General features: G+C 47.0%; 1 protein-coding gene across 1 annotated transcript in view; it reads left to right on the forward strand.

Moving 5' to 3' along the window:
* The first annotated feature begins 151 nt into the window (after window positions 1–151).
* The window catches only part of LOC106590443 (phospholipid-transporting ATPase IB), a 120,415-nt gene continuing 103,936 nt past the window's right edge, over window positions 152–16,630 (forward strand). Inside the window, exon 1 of the mRNA XM_014181490.2 lies at window positions 152–488. Within this exon, the coding sequence (XP_014036965.1) occupies window positions 338–488 (151 nt within the window). The 5' untranslated portion in view covers window positions 152–337. The remainder of the gene's footprint in view (window positions 489–16,630) is intronic.

A 16,630-nucleotide genomic window follows, 5' to 3' on the forward strand; every position in this document is an offset into this window, starting at 1 on the left:
TGCTAATAGTCATATTCCCTATACCCGTTTGGCATGCTATTTAACCTAGCTGTGCAGTGTTGGCCTCCTGCAGCCTATGGCTACTGCGTTACTAGGCTATTTTTACACATGGCATGTTACACTATTTAACTTATGGCACACATTGGCTACGTGCATATCCAGTTGAAGCAAAGTGAGTCTGAACGAAGGAACGAGGTTATCCTTTTTGTGAGTTTGGCTGAGGACGAAGCCGCACGCACGCACGAACACATGGCATCTATGCGCGCCCTCGTCGCTGCTAAGTAGACCCACCACGGTCTGTCGTCCTACTGGTCAGTTATGATTCATCTCCGAGCGAATGCAGCCTTGTCCCGGGCCCGCATTCCCCGCTGTGACAGTGAGCCACGAGCATGCCAGTGCCCCGGACGCCCTCTTCCAGCCTGATACAGACCCGCACAAGTTCAGGATGTATTTCAACCGGCGATCGAAGAAGATCCACAGCGAGGGCGGTAAGCGTGTCTAGAGGGGACGACGCATGTACTGTAGTCTACAGTAGTACATGTACTGTAGTCTACAGTACAGCTACATGGGTAATTATAGGGGTCGAACTGGCAGCGACATAAACATTGCGACGAGGACGGATTGATTGATTATATTAACAATTTGTGCAATCTGTCCTATTATATATGTGCTTTAGGCTATATTATTGGGACTATAGGGGTTGGGATGGCCTTGTTTATCCCAGGACTGCGGCACGGAGGCGGTGCACCCTGTCATAGGTTACACAGTCAGTGCAGGGCTCATTTTCTATTGGCACGGACTGACTCGGGTTGTGGGCTCAGCGCTTCAACTGAGTCAGTGTCGAATGCTTCGTATAGCGTAGCGTACTGTGTGAAATAATTCAGTAAATACCGGTAGACGGAGAGGAGGTTAGTGTAGGTGAGCGGGGACCGACATGTCATGGCCTCACTTTAAACAGTGCGCGTAATAGACTAGCCTACAGAAATGCCTATGTAGGCTATTTGTCCACGGAACCGATTTACTTTCCCAGGGCGAATGGGTTAATGGTGTGAAGGGTGCAAACTGTCAGGACAGGACATACTTTATTCCGACACATAGGCTACAGTTCGGCACCGTGGGAGAGCCCGTTGTTTAACACAGTCGTTGCTTAAAGGGAACGTGACTAAGGGATCTTATTCTAAGCCCCTAGCGGGAAGGCCATCTCACCTGTTGAGGTCACGCGGGACCCACACAGTTGAACACGAAATCTGTGCTAGTTTAGGCTACATAATAGAGACATTATTATCTGGGCCTGTATACTGGTGCAGAATAGTGATTGGTCTTTTGGGGCTATTCATTATGCTTTTGTCCCCGAAGAAAAACAATGCGTCACAGATGCACGTTTGCCCTCTATGCTTCACAGGGACAGCAGAAAGCATCATTGCACAGGACTCTAGCCTATGTACACACGGAAAATCCTAGCATGATTATTGGCGTTTTGACCGTGTCAGTGAGTGACTTCTATAAGAGGTTTTGGGTCAAGGCTGCAGGGATTAGAGGGGAGGAGGTCAGGGTTTTGGGTCAAGGCTGCAGGGATTAGAGGGGAGGAGGTCAGGGTTTTTGTTTAAGGCTGCAGGGGTTAGAGGGGGGGAGGTCAGGGTTTTGGGTCAAGGCTGCAGGGATTAGAGGGGAGGAGGTCAGGGTTTTGGGTCAAGGCTGCAGGGATTAGAGGGGAGGAGGTCAGGGTTTTTGTTTAAGGCTGCAGGGGTTAGAGGGGAGGAGGTCAGGGTTTTGGGTCAAGGCTGCAGGGATTAGAGGGGAAGAGGTCAGGGTTTTGGGTCAAGGCTGCAGGGATTAGAGGGGAGGAGGTCAGGGTTTTGGGTCAAGGCTGCAGGGATTAGAGGGGAGGAGGTCAGGGTTTTGGGTCAAGGCTGCAGGGATTAGAGGGGAAGAGGTCAGGGTTTTGGGTCAAGGCTGCAGGGATTAGAGGGGAGGAGGTCAGGGTTTTGGGTCAAGGCTGCAGGGATTAGAGGGGAGGAGGTCAGGGTTTTTGTTTAAGGCTGCAGGGGTTAGAGGGGAGGAGGTCAGGGTTTTGGGTCAAGGCTGCAGGGATTAGAGGGGAAGAGGTCAGGGTTTTGGGTCAAGGCTGCAGGGATTAGAGGGGAGGAGGTCAGGGTTTTGGGTCAAGGCTGCAGGGATTAGAGGGGAGGAGGTCAGGGTTTTGGGTCAAGGCTGCAGGGATTAGAGGGGAAGAGGTCAGGGTTTTGGGTCAAGGCTGCAGGGATTAGAGGGGAGGAGGTCAGGGTTTTGGGTCAAGGCTGCAGGGATTAGAGGGGAGGAGGTCAGGGTTTTGGGTCAAGGCTGCAGGGATTAGAGGGGAGGAGGTCAGGGTTTTGGGAGATAGCTGGGGCAGGTTTGGCAGTGATGCAGCCAAATATGACTTTGTGTTTGCCGATGCTCCATTTGGGCTTTGGAGGGATTGTCCTGGAAGAGGGTATGCATGTGGCTGAATGACCTTGAGTGACTGGCACAAGTGCATTGTGGCGGGTGTTTGTGTGTGACTGACTGTTTTTCCTCCAACAGGTTCGAGTGAGAGATTCCAGGGAAAGCTGATATTGACAGAAAATTACTTTTACTCTGGGTTAATCAGGACAGTCAGGACCCAGGAGTCAAGACAGGACGACACATCCGGGAACAAACACTCATACTATCCCTATAGACCTATTAACGGACCCCCCCCCCAGTGACATTTAAGGGAGATGTTGACAGTTCTTCACTGATTATATAATAGTAAGGGGTTGCGTATATAGTCTTGTTTCATTGTATGTACAAGTGAGTAACCTGTAAGGTGTGACATGGGAATGTGTTTTTTGCATATCCCACTCTCCCTGAGACACTCAGAGTGGGGTCAGGGAACAGACATTATTGACAGCTACCCAGGAGAAATAAGGGTTAATTGTCTTGCTCGGGATTCGATCCAGCAACCTTTTGGTTACTGTCCCAATGCTCCTAACCGCCAGGATACCTGCCGCCGCATTACTATTCTGTGTGTGTACAGTCCCCAGAGAAGTGTGGTTTGTTTACCATGTATAAAGATATAATGATATAAATCAGGCTATTGTCTGTGTGTCTGAGGCGGGTCTTTTTGGGGACACACACTACATGTCCAAAAGTATATGGACACCTTCTCTTGGAACATCTCATTCTAAAATCATGGGCATTAATATGGAGTTGTTCCCCTTTGCTGCTACATCATATCAGTCTCCACTCTTCTGGGAAGCGTTCCACTAGATGTTGGAACATTGCTGTGGGGACTTGCTTCCATTCAGCCACAAGAGCATTAGTGTGGTCGGGCGCTGATGTTGGGAGATTAGACCTGGCTCGCAGTCTGCGTTCCAATTCATCCCAATGGGATTGAGGTCAGGGCTCTGTGCAGGCCAGTCAAGTTCTTCCACACCTATCTTGACAAAATATTTCTGTATGGACCTCGCTTTGTGCACAGGGGCATTGTCATGCTGAAACAGGAAAGGGCCTTCCCCAAACCGTTGCCACAAAGTGGGAAGCACAGAATCGTCTATAATGTCATTGTATGCTGTAGCATTAAGATTTCCCTTCACTGGAACTAAGGGGCCTGAACCATGAAAAACAGCCCCAGACCATTATTCCTCCTCCACCAAACTTTACAGTTGGCACTATGCATTGGGGCAGGTAGCGTTCTCCTGACATCCGCCATACCCAGATTTGTCCATCTTACTACCAGATGGTGAAGCGTGATTCATCACTCCAGAGAATGTGTTTCCACTGCTCCAGAGTCCAATGGCGGCGAGGTTTACACCACTCCAGCCGATGCTTGGCATTGCACATGGTGATCTTAGGCTTGTGTGCGGCTTCCCGGCCATGGAAACCCATTTCGAGAAGCAGTTTGGAACTCCGTAGTGAGTGTTTCAACCGAGGACAGATGATTTTTACGGGCTACAAGCTTCAGCACTCGGCGGGGCCATTCTGTGAGCTTGTGTGGCCTACCAGTTCGCGGATGAGTCGTTGTTGCTCCTAGACGTTGACACTTCAAAATAACAGCACTTCCAGTTGACCGGGGCAGCTTTAGCAGGGCAGAAATTTGACAAATGGTGGCATCCTATGACGGTGCCACGTTGAAAGTCACTGAGCTATTTAGTAAGGCCATTCTACTGGCATATATTGAGCTGCAGAAAATCTTCAGGAGGCAATGTGATCAGTTGGCCACAGAGGAGCACTGTTGTACAACCTTCATGGGACTCAAGACAATGTCAACGACATTCCAACAGCATTCACAAGTAGAAACACACACACACACACACACACACACACACACACACACACACACACACACACACACACACACACACACACACACACACACACACACACAGTCTACATAAACACGCAGGCGCGCACACACACACACAGTCAATTGCCTCTTCTAGACTCACACCTGAACTCACCTACACACACGCACATCGATTACTTACTCACACGTGTCTTGTTGTGTGTGGCCGGCCCCGGACAATAGTGGCATTACGTTACTGACTCTCTGTATTGTTCTCTCCCGTCCCACGGCTGGTAGCCTGCTCCATGATCTTTGTCTCCCGTCCCACGGCTGGTGGCCTGCTCCATGATCTCTGTCTCCCGTCCCACGGCTGGTGGCCTGCTCCATGATCTCTGTCTCCCGTCCCACGGCTGGTGGCCTGCTCCATGATCTCTGTCTCCCGTCCCACGGCTGGTGGCCTGCTCCATGATCTCTGTCTCCCGTCCCACGGCTGGTGGCCTGCTCCATGATCTTTGTCTCCCGTCCCACGGCTGGTGGCCTGCTCCATGATCTCTGTCTCCCGTCCCACGGCTGGTGGCCTGCTCCATGATCTTTGTCTCCCGTCCCACGGCTGGTGGCCTGCTCCATGATCTTTGTCTCCCGTCCCACGGCTGGTGGCCTGCTCCATGATCTTTGTCTCCCGTCCCACGGCTGGTGGCCTGCTCCATGATCTTCGTCTCCCGTCCCACGGCTGGTGGCCTGCTCCATGATCTTTGTCTCCCGTCCCACGGCTGGTGGCCTGCTCCATGATTTCTGTCTCCCCCAGAGCACTTAGTGTTGACTCCCATTAGTCAGTAGGAGTCTCCTGACCACCTGGACCCAGAGCGGGGCGTCAGCGTGGCCGCCATGCGCTCTCGCCATGCGCTCTCGCCATGCGCTCTCACCATGCGCTCTCACCATGCGCTCTCGTCATGCGCTCTCACCATGCGCTCTCGTCATGCGCTCTTGGCTCACTGACAGGTTTGACAGAAGTGAGTTAGAGTATTGTCTTACACAGGCTGGCCTGGCTGGCGCCCACCACTGCTTGGAGTTCACAGGCTGGCCTGGCTGGCACTCCCCCACTGCTTGGAGTTCACAGGCTGGCCTGGCTGGCGCCCCCCACTGCTTGGAATTCACCAGTGCATGCACTGGAATAGTAACCTTTTAATGACTAGAGCAGCGGTCGGGGCCAATCAATTTAAGGAGTGAATTTCAATTGAAAATGAACCCCAACCCTGGACTAGAGCACAGTGGTGGTCACTAACCCTGATAATAGAGGCACACGACTTTCTAGGACCCGGGCTGGTGACCGCTGGACTAGGCTGGTCTGCCTGTCTGCACAGTGACTTTTATGTGCTCGTAGTAAATAGACTTGACATACGATCACATATACATATACTGTATAAACCACCATGTATTCACTCTGCAAGATCTTGTACACATATCGACAGACACACAAAACACACACAAGAACATGGTCACATACAGTTGAAGTCGGAAGCTTACATACACCTTAGCCAAATACATTTAACCTAAGTTTTTCACATTTAATCCTAATAAAAATTCCCTGTCTTAGGTCAGTTAGGATCACCACTTTATTTTAAGAATGTGAAATGACAGAATAATAGTAGAGAGAATGATTTATTTCAGCTTTTATTTCTTTCATCACATTCCCAGTGGGTCAGAAGTTTACATACACTCAATTAGTATTTGGTAGCATTGCCTTTAAATTGTTTAACTTGGGTCAAACGTTTCAGGTAGACTTCCACAATAAGTTGGGTGAATTTTGGGCCATTCCTCCTGACAGAACTGGTGTAACTGAGTCAGGTTTGTAGGCCTCCTTGCTCGCACACACTTTTTCAGTTCTGCCCACAAATTGTCTATAGGATTAAGGTCAGGGCTTTGTGATGGCCACTCCAATACCTTGACTTTGCTGTCCTTAAGCCATAACTTTGGAAGTATGTTTGGGGTCATTGTCCATTTGGAAGATCCATTTGTGACCAAGTTTTAACTTCCTGACTGATGTCTTGAGATGTTGCTTCAATATATCCAGATAATTTTCATGCCTCATGATGCCATCTATTTTGTGAAGTGCACCAGTCCCTCCTGCAGCAAAACACCCCCACAACATGATGCTGCTACCCCCGTGCTTCACGGTTGGGATGGTGTTCTTCATCTTGCAAGCGCCCCCCTTTTTCCTCCAAACATAACGATGGTCATTATGGCCAAACAGTTCTATTTTTGTTTCATCAGAACAGAGGACATTTCTCCGAAAAGTACAATCTTTGTCCCCATGTGCAGTTGCAAACCGTAGTCTGGCTTTTTTATGGCAGTTTTGGAGCAGTGGCTTCTTCCTTGCTGAGCGACCTTTCAGGTTATGTCGATATAGGACTCGTTTTACTGTAGATATAGATACTTTTGTACCTGTTTCCTCCAGCATCTTCACAGGGTCCTTTGCTGTTATTCTGGGATTTATTTGCACTTTTCACACCAAAGTACGTTCATCTCTAGGAGACAGAACGCGTCTCCTTCCTGAACGGTATAACGGCTGCACGGTCCCATGGTGTTTATACTTGCGTACTATTGTTTGTACAGATGAATGTGGTACCTTCAGGCGTTTGGAAATTGCTCCCAAGGATAAACCAGACTTGTGGAGGTCTACAAAACATTTTCTGAGGTCTTGGCTGATTTCTTTTGATTTTCCCATGATGTCAAGCAAAGACGCACTGAGTTTGAAGGTAGGCCTTGAAATACATCCACAGGTACACTTCCAATTGACTCAAATGATGTCAATTAGCCTATCAGAAGCTTCTAAAGCCATGACATAATTTTCTGGAATTTTCCAAGCTGTTTAAAGGCACAGTCAACTTAGTGTATGTAAACTTCTGACCGACTGGAATTGTGATACAGTGAATTATAAGTGAAATAATCTGTCTGTAAACAATTGTTGGAAAAACTACTTGTGTCATGCGCAAAGTAGATGTCCTAACCAACTTGCCAAAACTATAGTTTGTGGTTGAAAAACAAGTTTTAATGACTCCAACCTAAGTGTATGTAAACTTCCAACTTCAACTGTATATGTAAATAAAGCACACTTACTTGTGTCCCATGCGTATGCACATGGCATGCCTTAAGCATGCACATAGATACATGCATGTGTTTGGGTTGACTGTTGGGTTGGGTGAGAGTGAGTGAGAGAGGGTGAGCGGGCGAGTAGTTAACTGCATGTTGGGCCATTGCATGTGTAAATGCATTGCCACTGTAATAGCGGGTACTACAGTGTATTTGTTTTAGCTTTGGGTGAATGTGTGTATGGGAGTGTGTGTATGGGAGTGTAAGTGTGTGTGTGTGTGTGTGTGTGTGTGCATGCGCGAATAGTACAGTATATGTGATTAAGTATGAATGTATTATGCCGTCTCTGGTCTAACCTGTAGGATTATCAGTGTATGGATTAGCAGGTAGAGGAAGTTGCAGAGCAGACACTGAGAGGATTACTACCCCAGCTTGTGCTGTAGGAAAGAGGCTTTCACTCCTTTACTCATTGTTCACTCCATCGCCTTGGTAACTGGCCGCCCCAGCAGACCTGCAGGTCAACCTTGACCAGGAAGTAAACGATCTGGCTAGAGGTCATCTTAGGAACAGGGACAGCCATGGCACCTCGTAAAGGTCAGACGGTCAGACGGCGCTGCTCTGTAGGTAATGCTTTCCTGACCTCATAATGGGAGGGGCAACGAATCAACACAAGGAGACTGGGGGGCGAAGGGGGAACCTCCGATTCACCAAGAAGTGTTCAGAGGGTGGGACCTTCAAGTGGGCTGTCTGAGTTTGTAGTTTGCTTATTTTTAGTCACATTACTGACTTTGTATGCCTGTTTTACAGATAGTCAAAACCATAAGCCAAAACAAGAAGAACTGAGCGTCATTATCCGACTGTCACATTCAGTTGGTGGACATCATAATTAGGACTGTGGTGTTCACAACATTTAGTCAGCTGGTGGACATCATAATTAGGACTGTGGTGTTCACAACATTTAGTCAGTTGGTGGACATCATAATTAGGACTGTGGTGTTCACAACATTTAGTCAGTTGGTGGACATCATAATTAGGACTGTGGTGTTCACAACATTTAGTCAGTTGGTGGACATCATAATTAGGACTGTGGTGTTCACAACATTTAGTCAGTTGGTGGACATCATAATTAGGACTGTGGTGTTCACAACATTTAGTCAGTTGGTGGACATCATAATTAGGACTGTGGTGTTCACAACATTTAGTCAGCTGGTGGACATCATAATTAGGACTGTGGTGTTCACAACATTTAGTCAGTTGGTGGACATCATAATTAGGACTGTGGTGTTCACAACATTTAGTCAGCTGGTGGACATCATAATTAGGACTGTGGTGTTCACAACATTTAGTCAGCTGGTGATTCTCAAGCAAATAACTGCCGGTCTCACGGTAATTTACCGTTAATTAACATAAACACATTTAGCATCTCTTGGCTTCCACTGATGCAGACCTTTGGAAAATCTACTTTTTATAAAGTCTAATAAATCCATGTAATATAGCCTACACCTTCACAACAAATCCATTATTTATTTTAGACAGGTATAAAGCAGCATGATATGAAGAAAATGTAGTCTATTTCAGAAGAACAGAATAGCATACTCTGAGTTGTCTTTATGTTAGGTCCTGATCTGGCTATGCGATATGGCTGTGGGCTACACTAGTTCATTTAGCAGACAAGATTTGCTTAGAATTCCATGGCATTATTTTATAGTATGAAGAATACAACTGAACAAAGCTGAATAAAATAGAAAGGATATCTTCTCCAAACGATTTGAGGGAGTGTGCACATACGGCTATTCTTTGTTGAGCAGTTAACAAAGAAACAGGCACCCCTATATGCTGAATTTAGAGTTATTTATGTAATGTTAGTTGTGATACAAAGGTTGGGCTATAAGTTTAGATTTTTAATACACTCTAAGGCTGCATGACACGACTCTAATGATGATTTGAAAAAAGTTGCATGAAAGGCATGAGCTCTGCTTTGTTTTTTTGTGCAGGCTGTACACACTTCATCAGTCTCTTATTCACAATTTGACAAGCACTTGATAATTCCTCGGATTTCCCGGCGCAATCCCCTTGTGTGGCTGTAATGCCTTTTTTTCGCGGCCAGTAGCCGTTGTGCCCTTTGGCTGAATATAATCATTTTAATTCCCTTCTCCCTTTGTGCTGCGTGCTTCGAAGGACCTCTCACTCACATGGCTCTCCATCACGTGATTGGGTCTTTCTCACGGCTACAAGTGAAGACACACACATACGCACGCGTCCTATCCGTTTCCGAGGCGCATATTGAAGATATTAGAACTGTCCACATTTACTTTTCGTTAGCCAACAAGATGAGTAGGCCTAACCAATCTACTATCCCCCATAGTACAAAAGTTGCCCGATTCTGTCCGAGAAATAAATATTCCAAACATAGTCTGGGACAGTTGTGGGATGCGATAGATTTACATTTACATTTTAGTCATTTAGCAGACGCTCTTATCCAGAGCGACTTACAGGTGTGAATGCATACATTTCATTTCATGCATTTGTTATTTTTTTGGTACTGATCCCGAATGAATACAACCACTAGCATCCCAAAAAAACTTTTTATGCTATAAGGCTGACGCAACACATAAGAACGTTTAGCTTTACATTTTTATAAATTATTAGCCTATTTTTTCACATTACAAGCGCAGCAATGCACACACGGCAGTTGGCTACAAGCGCGAATGTATGCCAATTAGGCTCTACACCCATTGTAAAGCGGATTGTGCTTATTTTTAATAAGTTATTTGGCCACTTTAGTTGTGATGCAAACCTTATCAAAACATAGAGGCCTATGGGCTCCCAAGTGGCGCAGCAGTCTAAGGCACTGAATCTCAGTGTGAGAGGCGTCACTACAGACCCTGATTCGATTCCAGGCTGTATCACAACCGGCCGTGATTGGGAGTCCCATAGGGGTGGCACACAAATGGTCCAGCGTCATCCGGGTTAGAGTTTGGCCGGGGTAGGTCGTCATTGTAAATAACAATTTGTTCTTAACTGACTTGCTTTGTTAAATAAAACATTCATAAAATATGGGCTAGACTACAGGTCGGGGACTATGATTTGAAAAAGTCGCTAAAAAAAGGTATGCATTGTTTCTTGCCTTATGCTGGGCATCATTCACAAGTGATAATATATAATATATAAATTGATAGGCTAATATTGTCACCCATCAGACTATTCTTTATTTAATCTTGTCTTTACATGTACTAAATAATGTGTGAAATTTGTTTTGATTTAGAATGGACCATTATCACGCATATGGCTTGAAACGGGGGATACATGTTATTGTTGATTGCATGTGTGGGTATATCAAGATGAGAGAAGTTTTACTGTTCTTGGTGGCCTGATTTGTTTTGAGTTGGGGCATGTCTGTTTGGTGTTTGTTTTATTTCCCCTGCCCAGGGCCAGGTTAGTATGCTGTATAGGAGCTCTGGTCTGTTTCACCTGCCCAGGGCCAGGTTAGTATGCTGTATAGGAGCTCTGGTCTGTTTCACCTGCCCAGGGCCAGGTTAGTATGCTGTATAGGAGCTCTGGTCTGTTTCACCTGCCCAGGGCCAGGTTAGTATGCTGTATAGGAGCTCTGGTCTGTTTCACCTGCCCAGGGCCAGGTTAGTATGCTGTATAGGAGCTCTGGTCTGTTTCACCTGCCCAGGGCCAGGTTAGTATGCTGTATAGGAGCTCTGGTCTGTTTCACCTGCCCAGGGCCAGGTTAGTATGCTGTATAGGAGCTCTGGTCTGTTTCACCTGCCCAGGGCCAGGTTAGAATGCTGTATAGGAGCTCTGGTCTGTTTCACCTGCCCAGGGCCAGGTTAGAATGCTGTATAGGAGCTCTGGTCTGTTTCACCTGCCCAGGGCCAGGTTAGTATGCTGTATAGGAGCTCTGGTCTGTTTCACCTGCCCAGGGCCAGGTTAGAATGCTGTATAGGAGCTCTGGTCTGTTTCACCTGCCCAGGGCCAGGTTAGAATGCTGTATAGGAGCTCTGGTCTGTTTCACCTGCCCAGGGCCAGGTTAGAATGCTGTATAGGAGCTCTGGTCTGTTTCACCTGCCCAGGGCCAGGTTAGTATGCTGTATAGGAGCTCTGGTCTGTTTCACCTGCCCAGGGCCAGGTTAGTATGCTGTATAGGAGCTCTGGTCTGTTTCACCTGCCCAGGGCCAGGTTAGAATGCTGTATAGGAGCTCTGGTCTGTTTCACCTGCCCAGGGCCAGGTTAGAATGCTGTATAGGAGCTCTGGTCTGTTTCACCTGCCCAGGGCCAGGTTAGTATGCTGTATAGGAGCTCTGGTCTGTTTCACCTGCCCAGGGCCAGGTTAGAATGCTGTATAGGAGCTCTGGTCTGTTTCACCTGCCCAGGGCCAGGTTAGTATGCTGTATAGGAGCTCTGGTCTGTTTCACCTGCCCAGGGACAGGTTAGTATGCTGTATAGGAGCTCTGGTCTGTTTCACCTGCCCAGGGACAGGTTAGTATGCTGTATAGGAGCTCTGGTCTGTTTCACCTGCCCAGGGCCAGGTTAGAATGCTGTATCGGAGCTCTGGTCTGTTTCACCTGCCCAGGGCCAGGTTAGTATGCTGTATAGGAGCTCTGGTCTGTTTCACCTGCCCAGGGCCAGGTTAGTTAGTATGCTGTATAGGGGCTCTGGTCTGTTTCACCTGCCCAGGGCCAGGTTAGTTAGTATGCTGTATAGGAGCTCTGGTCTGTTTCACCTGCCCAGGGCCAGGTTAGTATGCTGTATAGGAGCTCTGGTCTGTTTCACCTGCCCAGGGCCATGTTAGTATGCTGTATAGGAGCTCTGGTCTGTTTCACCTGCCCAGGGCCAGGTTAGTATGCTGTATAGGAGCTCTGGTCTGTTTCACCTGCCCAGGGCCATGTTAGTATGCTGTATAGGAGCTCTGGTCTGTTTCACCTGCCCAGGGCCAGGTTAGTATGCTGTACAGGGGCTCTGGTCTGTTTCACCTGCCCAGGGCCAGGTTAGTATGCTGTACAGGGGCTCTGGTCTGTTTCACCTGCCCAGGGCCAGGTTAGTATGCTGTACAGGGGCTCTGGTCTGTTTCACCTGCCCAGGGTCAGGTTAGTATGCTGTACAGTGGCTCTGGTCGTAGTAGCTGTATAGTGTGACTGACTGAGCCCATGGAGGGGTTAGCTGCTGAGTCAACCTTGGCGCATCAGTAATGAGCTGCAGAGGTGTCGATGCTTCTGCTTGTAATCCATCAGGGAGGAGGAACACAGAGCCAGTGATCCATCAGGGAGGAGGAACACAGAGCCAGTGATCCATCAGGGAGGAGGAACACAGAGCCATTGATCTACTCAGGGAGGAGGAACACAGAGCCATTGATCTACTCAGGGAGGAGGAACACAGAGCCATTGATCCATCAGGGAGGAGGAACACGGAGCCATTGATCTGCTCAGGGAGGAGGAACACAGAGCCATTGATCTGCTCAGGGAGGAGGAATACAGAGCCATTGATCCATCAGGGAGGAGGAACACAGAGCCATTGATCTACTCAGGGAGGAGGAACACAGAGCCATTGATCTACTCAGGGAGGAGGAACACAGAGCCATTGATCTACTCAGGGAGTAGGAACACAGAGCCATTGATCTACTCAGGGAGGAGGAACACAGAGTCATTGATCTGCTCAGGGAGGAGGAACACAGAGCCATTGATCTGCTCAGGGAGGAGGAATACAGAGCCATTGATCCATCAGGGAGGAGGAACACAGAGCCATTGATCTGCTCAGGGAGGAGGAATACAGAGCCATTGATCCATCAGGGAGGAGGAATACAGAGCCATTGATCTACTCAGGGAGGAGGAACACAGAGCCATTGATCTGCTCAGGGAGGAGGAACACAGAGCCATTGATCTACTCAGGGAGGAGGAACACAGAGCCATTGATCTACTCAGGGAGTAGGAACACAGAGCCATTGATCTGCTCAGGGAGGAGGAACACAGAGCCATTGATCTACTCAGGGAGGAGGAACACAGAGCCATTGATGCATCAGGGAGGAGGAACACAGAGCCATTGATCCATCAGGGAGGAGGAACACAGAGCCATTGATCTACTCAGGGAGGAGGAACACAGAGCCATTGATCTGATCAGGGAGGAGGAACACAGAGCCATTGATCTGATCAGGGAGTAGGAACACAGAGCCATTGATCTGCTCAGGGAGTAGGAACACAGAGCCATTGATCTGCTCAGGGAGGAGGAACACAGAGCCATTGATCTACTCAGGGATAAATCAGAGCTGGAACAGGCTGCTGAGACGGCCAATATCGATCTGCTAGGAATTAAAGGTAGAGTGGAGGAGAGGGAGAGAGAGTGGGAAGAGGTGGGAAGAGAGGTAGAGTGCAGGTATACGGTAAAGTCAAAGAGAGGGGGATGAAGAGTGGGGGTATACAGTAAGGATAAAGAGAGGTAGAGTGGAGGTGTACGGTAAGGATGAAGAGAGGTAGAGGAGGAATGGAGAGAGCAGAGTGAGAGGAGGTGGAGTGGGAAGAAAGGAGCAGAAGAGAGTGAAATGAAGTAAGGGAGGTGGAGAGGAAGAGAGAGATAGAAAGGAGGAGAAGAATTTAAACAAATCATCAAAACTAGGGCTGACCACAATTAGTCGACTGGTCGATTGGTTGGTCGATAGGCTGTTGGTCAACCAAGATTTTGTTGTTGTTGTTGCAGTAGCATTTATATACAGTGGGGGAAAAAAGTATTTAGTCAGCCACCAATTGTCTGTCATAGTTGAAGTGTACCTATGATAAAAATTACAGGCCTCTCATCTTTTTAAGTGGGAGAACTTGCACAATTGGTGGCTGACTAAATACTTTTTTGCCCCACTGTATATGTGTATATGTATGTATGTATGTATGTATGTATGTGTGTGTGTGTGTGTGTGTGTGTGTGTGTGTGTGTGTGTGTGTATACACACACATACATACATATATATGTATATGTGTTATATATATATATATATATATATATATATATATATATATATATATATATGTATGTGTGTGTGTGTGTGTGTATATATATATATAGTACCAGTCAAAAGTTTGAACACACCTACTCATTCAAGGGTTTTTCTTTATTTTTTACTATTTTCTACATTGTAGAATAATAGTGAACACATCAAAACTATGAAATAACACATATGGAATCATGTAGTAACCAAAAAAGTGTTAAACAAATCAAAATATATTTGAGATTCTTCAAAGTAGCCCCCCTTTGCCTTGATGACAGCTTTGCACACTCAGACCCAGGTTGAATGTTTCCTTGCAGACAGGCCATGTGTAGCCAATGTGATTTACAGGATGAATTTTTTTCTCAGGATATTTTCTACCTTCAGGCTGCAGTGTTTTTATTATTTGGCTTTATTGGCTATTTTTACATACAGTAGTTGGCAATAGAAGTTACTTTTTATGTTTGTCATTTAGATTTGGATTGAATTTTGATTAACCACATGACAATGATTTTGAGATATGAAGACGTTATTATAAATGAAATGAAACTGTTCCATGGAAATGTGCATATGAAAACCATAACTGGCACACAGTTCGGTAGAAATGGTAAGATAAATTGGCATTCCACATGAGAAAGTTTGTTGCCTATTACCGGCAACTTCAGGAGAGTAGCGAAAGAATCTGTGAAAGCCAGTAGGAGCTGGAGGAGGATGGTCGGGACAGGTTAAGGTTTTTTCTTCTGGTTATCTTGATCTCTGGCTCCCTCTTGAGTCATGTGTGTCTTATTTCATCAAACAGTGTGCTTATTAAAGCATTAGACAAGCTCAATGCATACATGGTGTGTGTCTACATATGGAAGAGTACGCGTTTAAAAATGTCGACAAATCGACTTGTCAAAAGAACAGACGACTTTCAGTCGACCAATACTTGTTTTAGTCGGGGACAGCCCTAATCAAAACAAATCATCATGAGGCTCTGTAGCTGGCTTATTCCTTCTTCACTCCATTGTCTTTAACCTTGTTGCATCCTCAGCTAAAAATGTACACTCCTACGTGATCACAACCTCCTCTCCTCTCTCTCCCCAGGGAGCTGTGAGATAGATGGTGGGAGGTGATTTATTGGCCTGTTGGTTACTGGGCAATAGGCCACTAAGAGAGGAGACACATGGTGCGTTCCTCTGCGCAGGCATTTCTGACACATGCCAGATCTTACAACGCCTGGATAGGTATTTTACGTATCAGCTAACCACATATTTTATGGAAATCTGGTGCCTAACGGCACAGTCGGTGACATGGCAGGCAACCATTGGTTGATGCATGCAACGTCTGAGCAGGGGAACGTGACCACAGTGATCAGTCTGCTCAGATGACCTTTGACCCGTTCTGTCTCCTGTGAACTAGCCCCAGACGACCAGGAGGCTCCCTGCATGAATCTTTATGAGGGGTTGGAACATTTGGTCCTGGGTGTCTGGTATGTATGCAGGATTCAACATATCCTAAAAGGCGCTGCATAGTCAATCTGACATCTGCATTGGCCGTGAAGCATTTACAGGGATACGGCCTCTGCAGAAGTCAGGGAATTCATTCTTCTTGCGCTTCGCGGAGCAGTGCAGAGCTGTTGAGCAGAGCTGTTGTGAAGGAAGTTGTCAAGGAAGTAAGTTTGTGTTTATACAGGACCTCCCTCCCCCACCTACCGTCAACCAATCATGTCAATGCGGAAATTTGGGAGGCGCACGGCGATGCGGTACGGAGATCAATTTGGCCTCTGCAAGCCTCTAGAGGGTCCACAACTGCGTCACACCCTCCATACGGAGCCTCCGACCACATTTTCAGATCAAGCATAAATAGTTTTTAAGCCTTCCACACTGTGACACTTGTATGTGGTTCATATGTCCCTACCACTGTGACACCTGTATGTGGTTCATATGTCCCTTCCACACTGTGACACCTGTATGTGGTTCATATGTCCCTTCCACACTGTGACACTTGTATGTGGTTCATATGTCCCTTCCACTGTGACACCTGTATGTGGTTCATATGTCCCTTCCACACTGTGACACTTGTATGTGGTTCATATGTCCCTTCCACACTGTGACACTTGTATGTGGTTCATATGTCCCTTCCACACTGTGACACTTGTATGTGGTTCATATGTCCCTTCCACTGTGACACTTGTATGTGGTTCATATGTCCCTTCCACACTGTGACACCTGTATGTGGTTCATATGTCCCTTCCACACTGTGACACTTGTATGTGGTTCATATGTCCCTTCCACTGTGAC

The sequence above is a fragment of the Salmo salar genome, chromosome ssa29 (genome assembly GCF_905237065.1).
Source record: "Salmo salar chromosome ssa29, Ssal_v3.1, whole genome shotgun sequence".
In the NCBI taxonomy this organism is placed as follows: Eukaryota; Metazoa; Chordata; class Actinopteri; order Salmoniformes; family Salmonidae; genus Salmo; species Salmo salar.